The sequence below is a fragment of the Dufourea novaeangliae genome, unplaced genomic scaffold, assembly GCF_001272555.1.
Source record: "Dufourea novaeangliae isolate 0120121106 unplaced genomic scaffold, ASM127255v1 scaffold21, whole genome shotgun sequence".
NCBI lineage: Eukaryota > Metazoa > Arthropoda > Insecta > Hymenoptera > Halictidae > Dufourea > Dufourea novaeangliae.
In genome coordinates this window covers 1,322,478-1,345,541 of record NW_015373910.1, presented here as the reverse complement: position 1 = coordinate 1,345,541, position 23,064 = coordinate 1,322,478, and the positions used below count along the sequence as shown (strand labels likewise).

The window sequence follows — 23,064 nt, the reverse complement described above, 5'->3', positions numbered from 1 at the left end:
GACGTTTGTCGATGAACTGATGCAAACTGCGGCGATATATGATCGCAGCAACGTAAAGAAACTGTAAACTGTTTTGAAAATAATAGTAAGTCCGAATTTTACTCAAGTATCTGGTTTCGAAGAGGTCTCTCCTACACAAACAGAAATTAACCCTCCCCGACCGTAGGTTTCCACTTGAAATCATTCATTTACGTAGCACTTACGAATACATTTTCGAAAATAATATTTGGGAATTATTTAATGAATATTCGTTTTTGTTTATAAACCATTTTTTTCTGCTTTTTGTTTTATAATTTTCCTGTTTTTCTGACATCTAAGAAATAATTATATGTACAAATTTTGGTTTGAAAGAAATAATTTAGATCGGAAAAGGTTAAATAGAAAACATTCCTCACTATGGAATTTTATTAGATTGAGAGTGAAGTGACATCATTATTCAAGTTTATAATTTTTTTTTTGTAATTTCAATATATTTATAACAATGGTACATATGATGTACCTACCTACCTACTTCGCAAAAGGTTACGATTACTATAATCTGTTTGAAGTTTGAGTTTGATCAAAAATGAAAATACCTCGATACAAGCTTTCCAATTTCGCGTCTATAAATACAAATATTCACACTGCATTAAGCATTAGTACGGCTCGCCTTCACTTTTCATGCATACATGCCCACATCATAAAACATTATTTCTTCTCTCTGCGCGTAACAGTCCAATCTGTTATTCATTCGTATCTTTTATCGGCTAATTAGCCGTTCCATTACACTTTAATGGAATTCAATTTTTCCGCGCAAAATACGCACGATACGTAACGAACGCAGTTATTAACGCAACGGGCCGCCTATTGTAATGCCATTATAATAATAACAGTTAATACGCCCATCGTGATGATCTAATTATGATTCATTGGATTATCAAGGTACGCGCTACGGAATCAGATTACGCGGCGTATAATCGCCGCGGCGAAAAATTTATTTTTTAACCGTGAATTTTCAACGACTCGTGGTACACGTGTCGACAAGCTGACAAAGTCGCTAAAAATTTCGATCTTTCTCGACACATTTCATTTAGATCGTAAATAATGTCATTTTAAACAACTGAGTCTGGTAGCAAAGAAAAACAACAGTGCTTGTAGATATTTTTAGTTGATTACGTAACCATGTCAAAATTTTTGTGATCAACAATGCATACATGGTGTCGCACGTGAGTGTTGCCACGAAACTTTAGGACTTCTCTTGAACTTTACGAAAAATTGTTATTAAACAAAAGTTTAACTACATTTAAGCCTACACAAATTTTGTCAATTTAAAGAGTCTCCGTATCTACATTTTTTTTCCAGAGATATGGATGTCACCTTTTGTTTTCCAAATTAAACTACAGCATTGTTTAAATATTGTTTGTTAGAGCGAATCATAAGACATTCAAAGACTATAAATAAGTTGCCCAAAAGACACAAATAAAATATAAACAGTCAACGGAAGTTATACAACGTCACGGTTATATTTATACTTTCGAGCGTTCGATTGTTTCTGAAGCGAACTTCTTGATGTATTACGACATTGCGCAACTTCTGTTGACTTTTTCCACATTATTTGTGTCTTTTTGTAACACATTTATAGTCGTTGGTTTTGTCGCGATTCGATCTAATGACAATTATTTAAAAAATTCTACAATTTTGTTTAAAAAACAGAAGGTAACATCCATTACTCCATAAAAAATACGGATGGGAAAACTCTGATTTGCGAAAGTTATACACAGTTATGTATAGTTCAACTCTTGTTTAATATAATTTTTTGTAAAATTCAAAAAAGTCCTGACCTCCAACAATTTTTTTAAAATGGACCAAGTGGCTTGAGTTTTTTTATGAAGATTTATGTTAATTATATAGTTGGAGCATGTGTGATCAGAGGAGTCTGATTAAACTAAATTCTATGACAAAGTTCGGCTTACATAATTTTCATTTAGTTAAAAGAAAACGAACTTCATCCTAGATCATGATATATTAAATGTAAGTTCAGTAGTCGATGTATTAATAATACATAAATATACGATGATTTAATTCAAATAAATTGAAATATGTAGAATGAACAAATAATCTGAACGCGATATTACTCGAAGCAAAATTAAAATTTTCTCCCAGAGAATTAGAAGAAGTATCGAAATAAACGTGCTGCCAAACCGACATTCCCGAAACAATATGATGTAATTAAACGACATCCAAGAACGCGGATCTGATACAACGGAATTACAATTGAATGGTATTTACGTCCGCTCAATGAAATCCCCGGTCGGCATTAAATTATTCCCATCGATTAAGCTGTCATGTGCATTGTCCTGGTCGCGTTTACGTAACTTAAGTTTGCGCGCGATGCCGGGTCCACGACTGCAAAAGCAACAACTACAGCCTGCTCTTCATTCGCTGCCGCTACTGTCAATAGCAGAACTTTCAACCGGTGGCCAACGGGATCTTTCACGAGATATTCTCTTTTCGTTTCACCCCGTCGAACTTGAAAACGGTCCTCGGGTAAATATGAGACCCGTCGTGATATAACTAACAAGGGAAGGCACGGAAGGAAGTGTCCCCCTCCGATTTTGATGAAACTTTGTATATCTGTTAAGCAGTCAAAAATAAGGGATACGTATTTTTTTTTATCGGCTGAGACGCGACTTTAAGGGGTGAAACCACCCCTCGAAGTTTCGACTCGAAAGTACTATCTCGAAAACCAGAGGAGATACATGAAAACTTCTAATGGGCGAGGTATGCGTTCTTTTTTTGTAGAATAATATGGTGCTAACAAATTGTCCAAAATATAATTTGTTTATAACAAAACGATAAAACAAAATAAACAGCCGATAAAAAAAAATACGTACCCCTTATTTTTGACTGCTTAACAGACATACGAAGTTTCATCAAAATCGAAGGCGGATCCTTAACCCTTCTATTCTGTTCATAAATAAGTACGCCTGTTGTGTTCGGGTTATATAGACCCGATAAAGAAGTACATGCATAATTTTGCAAAATGGACAATAATACCATAGCTGTATTCTTGTAGGATAAAGGGGTACAATTATCTTGAAAATATATAATCTATTATAGATACAATTATTATGAAAATATACAACACAATAAACATTTATTTAAAGAATCATTTTAAAAAAACAAAAGCAGGATAAATACTTGAAACTGATAAAATATGCTTGTGACTCCAGGGTAGAAATGATTCTTGTAGAACTATGTAGAGGAAAATTTACTGAAAACGTTCATAACGATATCTTATCGCGAAAGTATGCCCTTTATTTTAAATAAAAAACGAAATGAAAATATTGAACAAGATGATCATGACAGCTCGAAGAAGGAAAACAGTTTTATCGGATGAAAAGCACAAATCTTAAAACCTCCAACTTTAAGTGTTTGTTTCTATTATAATACCCATGGAATTTTATTAATATTTTCATTTTCAGGACTAATGGATATCTAGGAAATAGTATACCATCAGCGGATATTGATATGAAAAAGTCAACTTTTTTTAATAATGCCACGTGTATCTTTAATTCGGACCAGTGTGTGGCGTGGCAGTCAATGTGTTAAAAATTGAAAAAAAAAAACAAGAAAAGTCATAATACAATGTTCACAGCCTAACGATTCGATTCGACTTCCCCGGAACGTTCAATCGAGCTTGGTTCAACGGGCAAGCAAACATATTTTCACGAAGGTCGAACATCCGGATCCAAGCAATTTGAAAGACAAACACATTTGCGACCCCCTCTTGAGAAATTCCTCGCGATCGATGCCAGGGGAATGATCGATCGGTGCTCTGACGGCCATGCAAAGAAAGAGAGGAGGAATAAAAAAATAACGGTCGGAAAAGTGGTCCGTGACATAATTTCGAGACGCATGCCCATTGTTTAAGGGAGAGTTCTTTGATAAGTGCCGAGCAACACGCCATCGTCGCTAACTTTGCGTCAGAACATATTTATTCTCCGTTCTCGAGTATTCCTCAAGTAGGTCGCCAAGTATTTCTGATTAATGCCCGGTTTTCAAGTGGGAACGAGCAACTGTTCCCCACCGCGAACTTTTGTATTCCCGTAGGAACGGTTTACAACGCCGGACAATTATTTCGCCATCCGCGAAACGGTCCCCCGCGCGCCGCTGTCTTAATCCCGAAACAGTTTCACCTAAGTGTACTTGTACGTTCGCGAGACTGTCCCCGTCGCCGTCCACAGAACGAAATATTCGCGCGTTAATCTCCGCCCGGTTTAAAACGCGCTATTTATTGTCGAATGGAAAATGTTTTCAACATTACCAACACCCTTCGTAGGGGCTCCCGGATAGAACTCGGTGAATATAAATTTCTTTGTTTAATGGACACTGGTTCGTGACCTCGTGGATACGATGAAACGGAAAAGCCAATGATAAAGAGAAAGTGATGGAAAATTAATAGAGAATAATATTGTTAATAATTAATTAAAGAACATTAGTCGATTATTAACACGTTGAATGTTAGGCAATTTTTAATCCTCGGAAGGTGGACGGTTTTAATTGCTTGGTGTCACGCTGGATCAAATTGAATCAGAATTTAACTATGAAACAAAATATTTTTGAGGCATTATTGAAAATGGTACTACTGGCGCCATGTAGTAGTATTTTCAGGGATCTTAAACCAACATTTTTTTTTCAGAATTCTGTTTTTTGTGTACTAGAATTTTGTAAACATTATGAAACGTTCAATGTTGATTTTTAACCATGAAAATATAACCTACAATGTTCAAACTTCATCTTGAAATTTTTTGGTAGTTAATTTAATAAACCATATTTAACCTTTTAGGGGAACATTCCAAGTTTCCCGCTAGACGATAGAATAGGGGAGACAGCTGTTATTTTATCATTAATTATAAATTAGTAACTATCGATCAACGAAAAAATTTAATGAATCAATATTGAAGCAAAGTCAGAGTTTTATTTTGAAAAGTGAAAACTTGCTATAAAAATTCGTCTGAGTAGGTGAGTCCCATTTTTGATTAGATAAATCATTTGTGTCAAGCAACCTGGGACAAGATGCGATAAGTGTAAATTTACTTTATGCACAACCAATTGTTTGAAATCTTACCATGTTTAAAATTTCATACTGTATTTCGAAATTTGTGTTTCCGTATGAGAGAATTCGTAATTTGTGTGTTACAAGGCATGCATAATCCACGGAAAAAGGAAATCTCTTACCATTGTGAACAGCCAAGATGTGATGAGCGCAAGGCTGCTGTACTGCCCGTTAAATCGATAATGGTAAGCGTAGAACGAGAAGTGATAAAGATAGAAGAACCTGAAACAAAAAGAAATTGTTTTATCGTATAGCACAACGGCAAATTCTTTTTTTTCCTACTGGTAACGCCGTTAAAGTTACTTCACAGATTACATAACCCTTCCATGTCGTACAACAACATGGACCCTTTATCGATCAGATCGTATCAGGTTCCTGTCTATTGAAATACCAAAGCTGACACGTCGTATGGCCCAGTCACTAGGATGACTTTAAATTTACAGTAAATTTCTTTTGCGACCCCATAAACGGGTTAAAATATATCGTATACCTCTGTGATTTTGAATCGTCTTATTGTTAGTGAACTTTAAAAACACCTGGTCTATTACAAAGTACAGTGATTCCTCGATGAATGCGACATAAGCAACGGCGTTATTCCCACCATATGGAGGTTCCTCCTCTGGAATCAATCAAAACAGAGTCAACAGACGCCTAAGCAGAGACTCGGCTTCAAATAAAAAAAAGAACAAAACAACATAAATTTATAAGGGGCTCAAGACCTTTCCGCTTTGCCATAAATGCTCCGAAGCGGACCCGAGTACGTCGCACTCATCGAGACATTATACAGTAAGTGTTTCTATTCATTTTTTTTAAAAGGTTTACGTGGAAACTATAAATTATTCCTGAAAAAAAATTCGTCAAAAAAGGCTTATTTTCCCGGTCGTCACAGTGATGTTCCCCTTGAAACTGGAAACTTTTGGATCGTTGTTACTTAACAAGTGGCTGTGATTCAATGATAAAATAAGTTAAATGTAAAACAAATGTTTCGTCTACGATTTTTAAAATTTATCCTATGTAGCGCATTTATGATTGCGTTACCACGACCCCGTAAAAAAAAAATCCGTCAACTTATGCGCCACACCATAATATGAACGATTGCCGAAGAACGATTTAATTTGTATTAAAATAGCAATTTAAACTTATAATGGCTGTTGCGGGTTTCCCGTTTGTTCCAATTTATTCGAACGTTTTGCGAGTCGTTAAGGACGGCACGGTTGTCCGGCGCATTTACGGCGTAATGAAACACAGTTTTCTTTTTAAAACCGGGGCGAAACTTTCCGAATCCGAGTCTCGAAAAAAATCGCTGAAAGTTCCTCTCCATCGCGGCAGGAATTAATCCACCTCCGCTTTATGGTAAATAAAACGTGGAAACAGTTTATCTCTTAATCTCGGTCTAACTTGATTACTTGTTACGGTATTTCGTGCCGTCCCGTTTGATGAACAAAGTCGCAAAGATTTCGCTTCGTAACCGTTTCCCCCTCCCGGAACTGTTAAAAGCAACATTCCCCCCGTCTCTTGTCCCAACAGTTTCCTGTGTTTTCGAACACAACATTTTTTGTTAATCCTCGTACATTATTCAATAAACAAAAAAATATGTTTATTAAAATGGTAATTAAATTGGGCCAAAGTGGAAATCGAATGGAGAAATTATATTCGCATATCCGTAGACTGTAATAAAATTTTGACTGTTAATGATAAATTCGTTTACAAGTTTCTGCAATAAACACCATAATTGAAAATCAGACTTCGAGCTCAAGTTCACCAGGGTTAAACTGCACAGTGCAACGAGTACGATTTCGAGTTACCAGCTGCAATTTACTTCATTGATTGTATTTCGTTTCATTCGATGACTTTATTGTAGCGTAGTAAATAAGGTTATACGATATGAAATTGTCGTTTTTATGGATCGACACGGAAACGTTCATTTTGAAAAAAAAAAGTTTATTCGATTGAAATATGTACCGTGACGATTAATAGCTTTCTTCAAACGAGATATTATCTGATACATTTTAGTTTCATAAAAATTGGTGCTTTTATTGTAGATTGTAGGAATTGTTAAAACTCCTGCAACTACCTATTCACGATTAGGAAATGTTTTTTTTTCCCAGAATTAAAGAAACAGTTAGTGAAATGCAAGACTTTGTAATTTAATTTATAAAGTCATGCATTTCACTAACTGTTTAAGTCAGGTTTAATTTCAACGAATTTAAAGCCAATTATGGCATAATTCATTTATGCCATAACTGAATTTAAATTCGTATTGGAAAGGTTTTCGAATTTATTACTCCGGTAGCAATATTGTTCAGACACGTAGAATTATTAAAGAGTCACAATAACTGAACATCATCGATAATATTATATTTCATGACTAACACGACAAACAATGTAGATCATATTTAATTTACTAAACGCGGTTGATTATCAACTATTTCAATATCGGCAATTTCATGTTGTACAACCTAATAAACAAATTTTGTTGAAATTATTAGAACATAGAAAGTTACTGTATTTTTTCGGCAAATTGCGTGCAGAGCCACAAAGCCTATATTGAAAATACGGTAAATGTGTAACAGAAACGTGATAAAAGTAATAACGATGGTAAACACATATGTATCACATAACAATTTATATGAGATTTTGCTTGATGATAATTTCGAAAGTATGTGAGCAATTGTATACTTTTCATTATACAAATGGAAATTCAGTTCACTACAGTTTTGTATCAACTAGTATCGTCGATGAAAATAAATCAAATTATTTGAAGATTTCCTCGTAACCGCTGGACAATTTGCATTAAAAAATCCTAGCAGCGCAAATATTCAAATATTCATAGAATTCAATTCCGAATTTCTAGTTCTTCGTTCTAAGGACCGTCGCCTCTATTATTGATACAAACTACCGAAGTTAAACTGTACGAAAATTACGAAACACGACGGTGCGCAGCGTTGAACGCGAAAAGTCGGAAGAACGGAGAGTCAACGCGGCGGTGCAAACTTCCGCCCCGGGCCAAATTCCGTGTTTCACTCAATGAACATAAAAAAAGTCGTAAGATGACTTTTTTTTTTACTTTCAGCCTCATCTTATGGAGACCCTTAAGGTGATAAGGGAGGGGTTGTAATCAAGTGATTTTTACGAGTAGCTGTTACGGGGTTGCCAATATTTGCGGATCAGGGTGGAGTTCAGACTGCAACACCGACCCCTTAAGTGAGTAAAAGGTGGTCGAAGGGTGTCCAGGAGAGGTGGGGAAGACCGGAAAAATGGGTATTGTGTATCCCCTCGATAAGCAAGGTGACTAATTTCCTAAAGTATACGGCGAAACTTTCTTTCATTTAACTTTCGAGCAAGCCGTGAACGAAAAAAAAAACAAGAGAAAGCTACAAATTTTCTATTAAATCCGACAGAAGACCAGGTTTTTACCATCCACATCTTGCCCAAGGAACGTACGTTGCCCTCCCCCCTTGTTTGTCGTTATTATTCGTAATTTATTCCTGGAAAATAAAACGTACGAATATTGGATGGACATGTTTATTACATTCGACCGATTATCGTTACGCCTTCGGCGCGGAGTAAATGAAAACTTTATGATGAATTTAATTCCGCAACAAGTAATTTTACATATTAAACGTAACCGAGTTACACCAGGGGCTGTTGCATAATTATATTTGACGTTCCGTATGAATATTAAACGCATTCATTTCACATAGATGTTATTAATCCTGGTCGGATCTATGTCGGAAAGACGACTAACAAGCGAGAAGCTTTCGAAATATTACTTACGTAATTAATTAATATTACTTAATGGGCTAGGAGGTATTGGGATTTTCGGTGTTTTGGGCCAGCCACTGAGATGGTTGCAACTGTTGAGATTCGTGAAAAGTTTTATTATTATTAATAATTTATTATTGACGCAAGATTTTTATGTAAAATTGATAGACGAAAGAAGTAATTCTAGTACACTTGTATGAATGTACCGTTTGGTTAATTGGTGTATTAGTAATTTTTCAGTTCTCGAACGACTCTACAGTTTCTGTCGATCTAATTTGAATCTAATCTGTTACAGAAGTTTCTCGTTAGCGAAATGTGTAAGGAAATTATTGTTAATTTACATGTTTCTCCTTTCTCGCCATTATTTCAAATGGACTGAACGTCGTAGCAAGATCAATATACAATTTTACTAGTAAATAATTTGACAATTGTAATTATATGAAGCAAATAAAATATTATACAAAAACATAAAATGTAGCGTATTTGTGCATACAATACAGTGACAATATGAAAACATTCCTCCTATTATAATATATATGCTTGGTGTTTACTTAGATTTAATATTAACATTTATTCTTTCACGATAATAAATAACGGAAAAATTTTGAATTTATTTTTGTATGGCTTGTAAATAAATATGTCACTTGAACACTGATCTTAAATTAATAAAGCGAATTGTTCAATGAAATTTTAATGTACGTGAATAACGAAATAAAATAAAATAAAAATTATTCTGACCTGTAACAATAACTTTACATTATCAAATATAGAATTTTTAATAAAATCTGTCAATTTGGTAATTATTTTTCGTATTTCCTTATTAAATTATCCCTTCCTTCTTTCCTAGTGTTAAATTCCATTTAATTTTTACTTTGCTTTAACATCCACGGTCTATTCACAACGAGTTTCCTTTCACCGTTAACAAATAAAGCACAATCGTCGCGTGAATGGCACACCGAGGTTCCTTCACCGTAAACGATTCCGTCTGAAACGCATAACACGCCCGAAATCTTGCACAGTGCGAATTTATGTACGTTGAGCAACAGTCCAAAAGCGTTTCTGCATTACGTTTTACGACGCTGTCAGTCGTAAAATGCAGTTTAGGCGTCCGGTCTATTCCGTTTTCAGTGTGGTATACGCGTTACACGCCAACATCTAGTAGATCGGGACGAGCTTTGATCAGACCGAGGATAGTTTAGGCAACTCCCTGTAATAAATCTATCCTTTACAACTTCTCGGCACCGTAAAAGAAAACTATTTAATCTATACGATGTTTGCCACGCCGCCAACGTGGCCCGAGGTGAATGTTCAAAATGAGCACGACGAAAAAGAAAATCAAAATGAACTAGATCTTGGTAAAATAACCGAAAATTGTGCCGAATAAATAGGGGCATTTGTGTGGGTTAAGATATTTATAAGGACAATTTATAGAAATTTAAATCCAAGAAAAATTCATTTACTCTATTGAGGTTCAAATTTAACCCTTTCAGTCCCAAATTATGTAAAAATTACCAAAGAAATAATTCTCATTATAATGTTATTATTCATCATAAAACCCAATTTTTCTTACCTCTGATGAATAAACCCTCTTGACATATTTGAAAGAAATTATAGTTTCGTAAGTTTCTATTGTATTTGTAACAATGCTCAACAGTTGAACTTCATCAAATGAATGAGATAAAGGATTAACGATGTTTTATTTTACCGATAAGCTTTGAAATGCAAATTGAAATTTGTATCGTACCATCTATCCAAGATATTTTAACAATTTATTTTGGAAACACAAATCGACGTAAAAGCTTCCAAAGAATGAGGAACCAAACCTGTTTTACGATATTTTCACAAAAACAACGTTATTAACCGAAAAACAGAAATAGGTTCTCGGGTACACGGTTGCCCGCGTAAAGGATAAACGGCCAATAGCTTCTCGCGGAACAAATAAATTCAGCGTTTGCATAACGGGATAATTCGATTTCACCGTAAGTACCGAAAAAGTGGAAGAAAAGCATAAAGACACGACGGGCAGAGAGGGGATGGAGTGCGGAAGGATGAAGGATGAGAAAGAATGCATGTTCAAAATCCCGAGTTACGTATTCCGGAGACATAGCCTCTAAAGTGTCCCACGCTCGGGGAACCACAACCATCCGACGACGATTCATAGGTCTTTCCCGAGAATGGAAAAGGTAAAGAGGGGGCTGGAGACTCTCCAAACGCGTTCTGAATTCACTGAATAGTGCTATAGCCCCTCTCTTGATTCACGGTGGATACTTTCGGACTTCAAACAAGATTTTTCGAGGTTACCAACTTCCGGTCTTGTCAACAGTACATCCAGCAGAGGTTTACCGGAAATTTCATCTTAATATAACAATTAGGCCAGATTTTCGTTACATGCTCATAATTATATTTTAACCCTCTTGTTGCACCGTTCAGAGGACTATTGCGTTACTGTTCCTTAAATTAAATTGGGCCTAAATTAAAATCGAATTAAGGAAACATGATTAATGCATGGTCGTTCAACAGTTCGTGTCTGTAAAGTGCTAATAACTTTACAAAACGAATCCGTTATCCGTCATACAACCGCAAAAACATCTCTGGACCCCAAAGCCAAAGTGTATTATGTCCACTTTAAAAAAAGAATGACATTTTACATGTTTCCTGTATCAACTGTTTCACTCTTTTATGTCGTATATTTTTTAATATAGGTACACAATAGTCTAAACATGATATTAAACTCATATTTTCTAAACAGTGTAAAGTCCATCAGACAGAGAAATTAATGAAAAGTTCACCATTTCTACATTAGAGACTTGTCTTAAATACATTCAATAGTTCGAAAGTAGCTATTCTTTCTCGCTCAATTCTTACCGAACGGTTCCAAAGTTACAAGGTTTTCGTACCTTTGATTTGCTCTCCTCTAAAGATTGAAAAGTGTGATTTAATACACTCTGGCTCTGGGGTCGAGATATGTAATTCTATCGAGCAAATATAAATTGAAAATGTGGAACAACATTTAAGAAATTGCTTATTCGAAAGTACTGACACTTCTGAGTAATATTCTATACAGAGTGTAACTCCTGCAAATGTAAATTTTCATTGTAATATTCGTGGTTGGAAAAGCAGAAAGCAAGGAACTAATTATTATTTTCACTGTATATTTTACTCTTAACGTTTTCAACGAATAATCATTTTACATGTACCATGGCCCTCATTACGAAAAAAACTGTTTTTGTAAGCAGCTTGAAAGATGTTTTAATACATTTGGAAACATTTTTGGATAAATGAAAATTTAGGCACGTAAATACTAGTGAACGGTGATGTATAAAAATGTTAAACTATACTACAATCTCATTAAAAATATAGTGGATTATTTATTAGTTCACGTAATATTTATTCCGTTTAGTCAGCATTATATTTTCATAAAAGTTTGAAACCTCCTTTTTCAAAACTCTGTAGAGTGCTACGTTAAAATTCTACGGGCGAAAAAAAAAAATAAAAATTGTACATCTGAGAGTCGGAAATTAACATCGTTGAAATCAATATTACAACGCAGTCGCTCTCCGACGTAACTAAATAGCGAAGGGAATCGTGGAGAAGGTACAAGACGAAATTTGTAATTTGCAGTTCATCGTTCCCCACCCGGGGAGATTTACGATGTAATATAGGGATCTCTGGGTATTCGAGATCACACGAAATGGATTCGCCAGGGGATACTTTGTCTTTCATTCACCTTCCAGGAGGCTGCGATTCATGATGGTCCAACGCATCGACAGGATTTCCCGTACGATGGATATTTATACTCATACATATAATCTTAGTATTCCCCAAAAATACGAAATATTCTTCACTTCTGTGTCAGCTTGATCCTTCTAAAAGCTTAGTCAAGAAAAACTTGGGCGAAACTGTCCAATCTATTGCATCTATACGAACGACTAAAGTTTATTAGTGTATATGAACGATCGTTGCATACGAAACGTCAGTTTTTTTTAGTAAGACTTTATATTTAATTCCGCCTTAATTTTACTAGTTACAATATGATAACTTATTCTTCGAAGTAAATTTCTAAATTTGAGAATAATTTTGCGAAAACATCAGGGATCGTAATATTTTTCCCGAATACTTCTTTCTTGTTACAAAAAAATAATCTGTACCAAAACCGTGAATAAAATTTTACGGTGAATAAAAAAAATTCTGCGAAATTTTATTAAACATTTTTTAGAGTATTATTGTAGGTAAAATGTACCGAGTTGATATCTGTTGTATAACTTCGCGGGATTTTGATTAAAAATTGTTAATAAAGTTTCAGCTTGTAGACTTTAAGTCAGAGAATAAACAATTTACAACGATTCTGCCACAAGATAAGTCATTCAACTGGAATCACGTTCGCTAGCTGGACGTACAACGCCCACTTTGGCGTTTCGTATTTCATTTGATCCATAATATTTTGAAGGTTTCTTGGTTGTAGCATACATGTTCTACCCACAGTGAAAAATTCTAAGACATTCAAATGATACATTATCGCTCTTCAACGCAACCCAAAGATTCATTTGGGGCGATTAAGTTTCTACTAGACTCCAACCCTTGTAAATCAACCCACAAACATCAACATCTGCGTAAACATCCGCGATCTACCATAATTCACCGCTGTACCAACCACCAACGAAGCTCGGCCAAACAGAAACCGAACGAACCGTCCAATTAAACGTCCCCAAAAACGGAAAAACATCGTTACGTAACGCTGCGCCCGACAAAGTAAACCGGTACCAGCCGTACGAAACGGATATCCCCGAAGCGTCTTCCTGTTCGACGCCCGAGTGTCTCTTGCCTCGGTGTGTCCGGCGTATTACCAGAAAATGGTTCACTTAGTAGGAGCGAAGAAAAAAATACGAGCGAACGAGAACGGAAGAATGGAAGGAGGTAGATGGGTCGGGGAAGAGGAGAGAATATCCTGCAGCGATGGCCCGATACAGGAAAGAGGATCGCATTAGTCGAAGGCAGGGGCCAAGAGAAGAGAGGGCGGTAGAAGAACGAAGGAGAAAGTCCAAGGAAGAAGTAAGAAGAAGAAGAAGAAGAAAAAAAAGAGGAACCAAGGAGGGTGAGGGGGGTAGGGAGGGGGATGTAGCCGTCTCCATAACTGTACGGTCCACTCGACTAACGTAAGTATATTGTCAATCAATCCACGGTATAAAAGCAATCTGAGGTTCGGTCGACGGGGTGGCGGGATCCCGTGGGGCGTGGACGGGCCGATCGAGCTAAGGATCCAACGGAACAGAGAAAGGAGAGTGGCTCCAGGGAGAGGGAGCAACGGGGGTGGTCCTGAGAAGGGAGGGGGGGTAGCAGAGAGTGCAAACAATCCCCACTCTCTCTTTCCATCTTGCTACGAAACGGACGGGGATGAAGCGAGAAGAGGATATCTTGATAGAAAAGGAGAAGGTCCTTTACTCCGGCCACTCGAAGGACCCCTGGCCAACAAGTAGGATGAAACGAAACTCTCTCTCCTTGCCCGCTGCGGACTATATACCCATCTATGCTTATAAACCCGCGTGTAGGTGTGCGCGCGGCAAGGGATGGAGGGAGGGAAGGACATGATCGCTGTGTATGGTGAACTCAGTGTGATCAAGCGGATATGGCCGATGCTGAGATATATCTGGAAATGTCGCTGGAAGACCCCCGCCTGTCCTCGAGGTGGTGACGCGTCCTGTTCACGGGGAGGAACCGAGTGCTGAGAAAATATATCGGTTGGACCGACCATTCAAGAGACAATGACGGCGACTAAAAGAGAGAGAGGGGTGCCTGGCGTCGAATTGATGGACGATTTGTAAAAGTGACGATTTAAGGCCTGTTTCGTGGGGGGATCCGTGGTATGAATATGGTTTATGGGAACGCGGGGTGTCTTTCTCTTTGGTAATTTGCAGGATGAAGTGTGGTTCTGTATACTGATTTAAGGTCTTTTAGTTTAGAGCTTGATTTTCTGGTTTTTTAAAAGGATTATTTCATAAAGAACCCATGAAACTTTTGGTATTCACATTTTGCACATATATTTATTTACAGTCACTCGTGAAAGTCTTCGAATAACCCACAATTATGGTCACTTCTATGAGATGTATAATTCATTTCTGTTCTTATTTGTTAAATTATATTCCGGTAAATATTTGGAATAGGGGAGGTAGCTCCGATGACTTTAACGTTGATATATATTGTAAAGGTCACCCTCTTCAGTGACCTTCAGAAGGTTTTAGTCGCCGCTCGTTTTTTTATTCAAAAATTACAAACAAGAGTTTGCAAAATGTAACTATTATTTTGAGTATTGAAGGGCTTCAATGATCTTGACCTCGACATATGTTGTAAATGTCGCCTTCCTGAGTGACCCAGAGAAAATTTTAGCAGTTGCTCTTTATTTGTTAAAAAGTTATTAACAAATAAAATTCGCAATTTAAAGGTGCATTATTAACTGCATAATTTAAATCTTACATAAATAATATAAACATTTTATTATTAATGCATCTGCTTCTTTAAGTAAATTTGTTAACCGAAAGCTGACCAAATTACCTGCCAAATTGTAAGTTTCGCATCACAGTAAGGAAAAATTTCTCACGAAGGAATGATAGAAGCACAGATAACGAAGATCCATAAAATTGTTTACGTTTAACTGTTATTTCGAAGGCATACGAACGAATGGTACAAGTCAGTCTATAACATAAACTATCCAAACAAGCGTAGTTGATGGGAAAGATTGATCAAGTCCACGTCTGAGGCCACGAGGCAGAAGGCATTCGGTGAAAGAAGTCCTATCCAGACAGGATATACGTAGATTACTTCAGCCGTGCACCAGTAAATAATGTTACAACGCCCCTTGTGATCCAATGGGAAGTTGTCCCCCAGAACGTCCAACGAGGGTCGGTTGGACTAGCGGAAAATGAAATAATATCGACGCAAACACACGGGAATAAACGTGAAAAAGACCGTGGATAAATACGTAAGAGAGTTCACGAAAGGAACGGTGGGAAAAGGGGGAATCGAGGAGACGTTGTGGGAGGATAAGGAGGGGAGGAGGGGGATGAGGAGAAATTGGAAAGGAGAGAGGAGAAGAAAAGAAGAGACACGTCGTGGGATACTGCCACGTGGCGAAGCTCTTTGTATACCGCAGATTTCACAAGGTTGAAACGGATAGCAAATCTGGATAATGTATTTACAGAATCTCGAGCCGTGACCCGTCCCAGCCAAGCAAAAGTGTTCGTATTGTTTCCCTTTTAGATCCGCCTGTTCACGTGTATTACTAAATACAGCTGGTTTGTATTCTATAATGGCCTGAACATGGACAATTTCACCGTGCTCCCTTTTCATTCAATTATTTTAAACTGTTGGTATTGTTTCGCCTTTTAAAGCTTTTTGTTCCCGTATATTTTACAATGGTTTGAGCATTAATAATTTAACCGTGGTACGGTCTAAGTGATGTCTTCAATTAGTCAACTGTATTCTGTGTTAATAGAGCATCGATAAAGATTATAATATGATAATGATGCAGATGTTTATACAGATTCATGTTTTTCTGGACTAACTTATGTAAATAAAAGTTAGTCCAGAAAATGAAAATAACGATTGTCTCCAACATCATTAGAATTCCTATTTTATTGTTCTTCAGTGAGAGATGGAACCAACCTTTAAAATATGATCATATAAAACCTGTAAAGTAATGATCAAGTTTTTATTTAAATTTTATAATAATTTAATAGATACCTTAATGGTTCTTTTTTTCATTCTGATTTTTCTCAATCTACTTGGTTTAAAAAAATTACACTGTGCTGCTTGTATAACTGAAAACAGACCTACTTTCATTCTATTTTGTATGAATTTCATACCCTACGGTCTGCCGAAAGATTCTAATTATCCGTAATCACACAGGACAACAGAATCGTTTACTCATACTACTAGAAACAGTCCTCATATCCTGGTCCACCGGGCTTTAACACTAGAACTACCAATATTGAATGTCTACTAAATTAAACTATATAATATAGTAATATAGATAATATTAATACAATCTAGAATGATATGTTGAAATATAAAATGTGCAGTAAATTAAAAGTCAGCATAAATATCTTCAAAAGCACTGTTACAATTTCAGTAATGGTAAAATAAAAAATCTACAGTCCGTCATTTTGACGGGTGTGATAGTTCTAGTGTTAAAAACATCCAAAGTCTCTGAAAAATAATTTCGAAAATAATGTTACTTCACAGGTAATCTGATATTTAATTGTTGTAATAGAGCAAGGGAAACATTTCTGAGTTACTTTTCGCATGACGAGAAGACAAGTATACACTGGACTAACCAGAAACCTTGGGAACGGTATAGAATGATCTCGTCCGACTATCTCGGGCAAATAACGCGTTCGTGGAAATCATTAATCACGCGACAGCAGCTATGGGCTAAGTTGAGCCAGACTCGCAAGATTCGAAAGAGTGGAACGAAGAAAACAAGAGTCGTACAGAGGGAAGTCCTCCAAAGCTCGTGACTGTTTATTACACATCTGGCAGGTTTATCCGGCCATTAGCGCGCATCCTACATTATGCCAGTTATATACAACGTCCACGCTATAATACGAAATAAAACGTGAAAATTGTTGATTATTCTACTAGAAAATACAGGATTATCGTAGTACACGGTGCTGAAAATAAAAACGACACTTTTTTGCTTACATTTAAATCCTTTGAAACATGATCGACATTATTTATGCACCGCCTAATGTGTATATACCAGTAAAACAACATTAATTGTTTACCATTATGAAAGTACCACGTACGTCATGTTTCCAAATCAAAATTATTGTATTGTAATTGATTATCCTATAAATTATACTATCAATACTTTATCGCAATTCTGGGGGATGTACAGGTGCTTTAATTTGGTTTAGATTTACAAGGCTAAATATAAATCGTGAAATTAAAAAAGAAAATGTTCGTGGTTCATTTCTAACACAAAATAACACAACATCTTCATCTTCCTTCTCCAAGATTAATTATTTATCATACCTATGCGTACAAAACGTTTCATGCTAATTTCACTGGATATTTGCCTGTAAATTAAGTCATTCTATAATAAATACAGTTTCTCAACGCGTTTCTTTTCTATCATTCGTAAGTCCGCTGGCAATAGTGTGGCGATTTAGATCTTTTTTCAAAACAACTTATAATGCTTCACACTCTGCAGGTCAAAAACGAAATTTTATTATACATCATGGCAATCTGATCTTTTTCTTCAGATGATCATGTGTATTTGTCACGTATCTATTAACACGCGTACCATTTTCTTCAATCTAACATAAAATTTCTACTGTTTTCTTCAATGTCACATAATATTTGTGCCATTTTCTTCAATCTAACATAATATTTGTACCATTTTCTTCAATCTAATATAATATTTGTATATCATTTTCTTCAATCTAAGATAAAATTTGTACTGTTTTCTTCGATGTAACATAATAATTGTGCCATTTTCTGTAATCTAACATAATATGTGTACCACTCTCTTTAATCTAACATAATATTTGTAGCATTTTCATGAATACAGCAAAGCTTTCCGTATCCAGTCGTTTAAATGCTTCCATTACTCGTAAACATGAAGAAACAGATACGAATAACCGATCCATTAAACTCGATCGGAAAGCGAACCGTGGAAACTTGACGGCGAGCAGCTTCGGTGCTAACTCAAAACTTTCTCTAAAATGTACGAGATGGTAATCAACCGTCCCAGAGGATCATATTGATTGCCTAGGAACGAGAACTTTCCCTCCGCGCATTTACGAACTCGTGACGGGCGCAAAGCAAATTCGGGAAGACCCGACGATTCCGATGATCCGATAACCGGAGCGGTATATCGTTAATATTTCATCGTCCCACGTCGTGAAACTTTGCGGTCACGCGGCCCCTGCCAATGATCCAAGATATCCTTCTCAGATGGGACGATCGGATCTAGGGTAAACTCAGCATGGTCCGTGATACTTTGTTGTTTATTCGTCTTGAACATGAAGTTACGAAAATTGGCTACGAAAATTCTAACGTCATATCTAAATGGCTAAACATTTTTTTCCTTATACTATATTATGTTAGGAAATTCGAGGTACCATTGTAAGATGTATAAAAACAGAATTCCTTTCGTTTCTGGAAAACTATCGACAACAATGTAATCCTGGAGTCTGCAAACGTCAATAAAATCGTAGGGCAAAGGGTTAATTGGTCGACTGCTTAGATTTCTCTCTACTGGAAACAATATCGTGACAAAATGCATCCGTCTACGTGTATTAATAAGTACACTCCATATACGAAACATTACTGTAAGCACTAACTGTATTTAAAAGATTACAAATGTTGCTGCAAGAAAATTTGATGTTCTTCTGTACCATTTAATTAAAAATCTCAATGTTCTTTCGTGCTCAATAGATTTAATAATACTCTCGAATAAATCAATGTTTACGTCACATTATTTTCTTCATTTTCGCTACTATGAAATATTAGCCCCGTATGGCGGGAAAATTCCGGGACACACAGCAGGTAGTAGAATCATATACTAGGAAACTGGCGTTATTAGTAAGAACAAAAATTTTTAAAACTCTGACTATCCACTAAGCACTTTGATCTCGGTTTGAAATATTTGTCCAACTATTTCGTATTATTTAATCGAAAAACCGTTCAATAAAATACGAATTTCGGTAACATTCGTCCCGTAATCCGAACACACTGATTTTACAGTTGTGTCCAGATCTTCTCACAGATCCGTTTCAATACGCCGTCGAATAAAAGTGAGGTTGCTTATTTTCCAGACACGACGGCAACGGGCCGATAAAACGCGTCTTTGTAGGCACCGCAGTGACCACTTTGCAACGGCCGCGCCGGCGGTTGAATTAGAGTTTAAGAGATCGCTCTAGCTATTGGCAAGCTGCTCGTGCAAACCGCCAATGGTCTCAATTGGGCGAGTTCCCATGTCCTCTTAAACGACTGTAAATACTCCCCGAACATCTGAACGAATTTAACGGGAACCGCTTTTAAAGTCGGCTCACGTCGATCTTTCGATGGTTCGTACGTATACGGGGTGGGTCCGTACAAAGTATCGCAAACTGTTTCCTATTTTCCCCCAATACCCACTGAACACTACCAGGATAATTTTATAACTACTGATAGTTAAAATGTATTGCATCACTCTGAAATTTACGTAGTATTCCAGATTGAGGGATTCGTGACAAAAAACGACCTGTGTCAAATATTCAGATTTTTGTGATAACAACGGACTCTTGTAATAATTACGTTGTACCATACGAAGTAGCCATTTTTATAAATCGAAACACTTATTTTTCAAACAATAATTGTTATTCAATTGTTAAATGGATCGTGATAGTAGCTTTCTTCGCACGAGATATTATCTGACACATATCTGATTTTATAAAAATTAGTGTTTTTAGATTGTATGAATTCTCCAAACCCTGAAACTACGTGTTTAGTAAAGCTTTGTACGACTATCATATCATAATTGCATTCGTAAATACTAATTTTATTTATAAAATAATCTGTAAAATAGAACTAGAAGATAAAACTAATGATTGCTTGAATACTACCATGAACAACATGTTACAATTCTATACTCTGTGTAGTTTTTTTATTTATTACAGTCAATGAATATTAAAATAACTAATTTATTCTTCCATGCATGCAAAGTACCTTAATACTACTCATTGATGGGTGCACGATTTTATGGTATACCAGGTTGTCCAAGTGCGCTAAAAAAAATGCTGATCACCAGGTGGTATATGGAATGACATGAATGGTGCATTACGTCGCACCTACGAAACTTCCCTCACTGTTAGACGACGCTCCCGCCGTGTGATATATGAAATCGATATAAGGTCTGACAACAAACAATGCATTTTTTTTATTTTTTTTGTAAATTTTCCCATTTATACACACTACATCGTTATGATCCATTTATTCCGAATAAAATTGAAACAACCCGTCCAACAATGTATACTCCTTAAAATATAACCCAGACCTTTAAGAACATTACACACTGAAAAACTGATCCATACATCCGGATTACGGAGGAGGCGAATCCGAAGAGACTAAAGGAAAATGGATCGACTCTTGTCAGACACAGTTTGCGTGTCATAAAACAGGAACTATACTGTCTCGTAACTTACACCTGTGTTATTTTACGAATTGTTTCGAATGATAATATATTCCACTCACGCGTCGTTTAAAAGTTATTAAATAGATTTTCGTTTATGTGAAGCACTGTTCTCGAGAATACTAAAATTCTCCTTTTAACGAAATAGAAATATAATACTCAAATTGTAAATAAATTCTTAAAATATAAGAACATGTGCGGAATACAAGCTTCCCAGAAGCCAAATTGATTAACTGTATGAAACGAAAAGCAGATAAAATCGTTAATACTCTAAACATTTGTGTTGTAATTTTAACTTGAAATAAAATACAAGGACACAAATATTACACATTAAATCATGTAAAATCTCAGTTTAATATTCAAATACGTAAAATACATAAAAATGAGCAAAATTAAAGAAATCAAAATCGAGAGGAAATGTAGTCGAGTGGTTTTTGTTCTGAGGAATTCGCATAAGAATTCAGCATTTTCCACAGAAGTATAAAGTCCCTTGGGAAACAAATCAGATGTTATCGTTCAGAGTCATAGTTATTAATTTATTATTGATAGCGATAAGAGCGCCGGCAAATCATAGGAATAAAAAATGTCGTGCATCCAAGAGAATTTACCAGGGGATGCTATTTTCATGATGGCGGAGCAGAGGAACAGAGTCGACAACGGCTTTCGTTGCGACACGATAGCACTCCACTAATTAGACATTAGCGCAACAAACAACCCCAAGGTACCGTGTACCCTGCCTCCACCCTGTCAACCACTTCCAGAAACCACCCCAATCCCCCTGACGGAATGCTCAAGTTACAAATTAACTTGCAGAGATCATCCGTTTCCACCTCGACGCACACCGACGCCTATTTGGCTCGCGGAGCTCGCCTCGACGGGAACTCAAACAGAAACGGAAAAGAAGAAGGCATTAAGAATGTTTACTCTTCACGGCAGATTTATTCTGCGCGGTGCGCTTTAAATCTGCGGTACATGATTATGGGAACGAGAGGGACACTCCTAAAACACACCTAGAAACTTCACGTTCATTGTATCAATTTTGTCATGGAAGAATTTTTACTTAAATGTACATCGATGTACAAAAATCGTGGACCAAAGTTGATTTTTACTGTTCCAATAACATTTATTATTAGTCATATTTATTTTGCGATGGAAACATTTTTACGTGAAATATAATAAAAGACAAAAGTTAACCAATAAAATATTTATTGTTAGCTGAAAAAAGAAATCCCTACATCTACTGTTATCTTTATGAATTGCTTTCGAAAATCTCATTCCGCATAAAAATTCACGATCTATTACATTTGTTTCTATCGTCCTTCTTTAAAGAATCATCTCTATTACAATATAACATTACACACGTTAGATTTTACTACAACTTTACAAAAAACTTGAAGAAAATATATTTTTACAATAATTGATTTATTCCCAATGTACAAATAAGAAGACATTCAATTACTAGACAGTAAATGTTTACGTAAATGTCAATTTGTATGGATTAGTTTACAGAGATTAAAATCAACGAACAACTATACTTTATTCTTTTTAAGACTTTTATTAGGGTCGAAACAAAACAGAAGTATCATTAAATATCCTAACAATTCAAGTACATCAAATTTTATACTAATACCCATAGCCATCTGCAGTCCAATAAGTAGTCACGCCAAATTTCTTTAGAATTTACTGCTATTCACAGTCAGTTAAGAAGTCTGCGTGAAACATAAAAAGACCAAAAAATCGTAAGATATTAAATACGAAAACGATGGAGATGAGTCCTACCGGCGCAGCGTCATTGATCACGCTAAATCTTATTATATTTTATGCTATCTTGGCTTTTCTGAGAAGTAAGCAACACCTCGAACATAACAAATGTTACTAATTTGATCAAATCAACGGATCTCTCTATTTTCCGGGGAACCAGAGAGAAGGTATAGGAACGATGATCATTAGCCGCTAGAAATAAATTCCACAAATGACCAGTCGAGCCCGGGCGTCTCGATCATGCGAGAAATCGGGAAAGTAACAAGGATTT

General features: G+C 36.1%; 1 protein-coding gene across 2 annotated transcripts in view; it reads right to left on the bottom strand.

Annotated features, from left to right (window-relative positions):
- The window catches only part of LOC107194164 (membralin), a 111,108-nt gene that overhangs the window by 8,593 nt on the left and 79,451 nt on the right, over nucleotides 1-23,064 (bottom strand). For both annotated transcript variants that reach the window (XM_015583733.1, XM_015583734.1), the window contains exon 10: nucleotides 5,221-5,320. In XM_015583733.1, coding sequence (XP_015439219.1) covers nucleotides 5,221-5,320 — 100 coding nt within the window. The remainder of the gene's footprint in view (nucleotides 1-5,220; nucleotides 5,321-23,064) is intronic.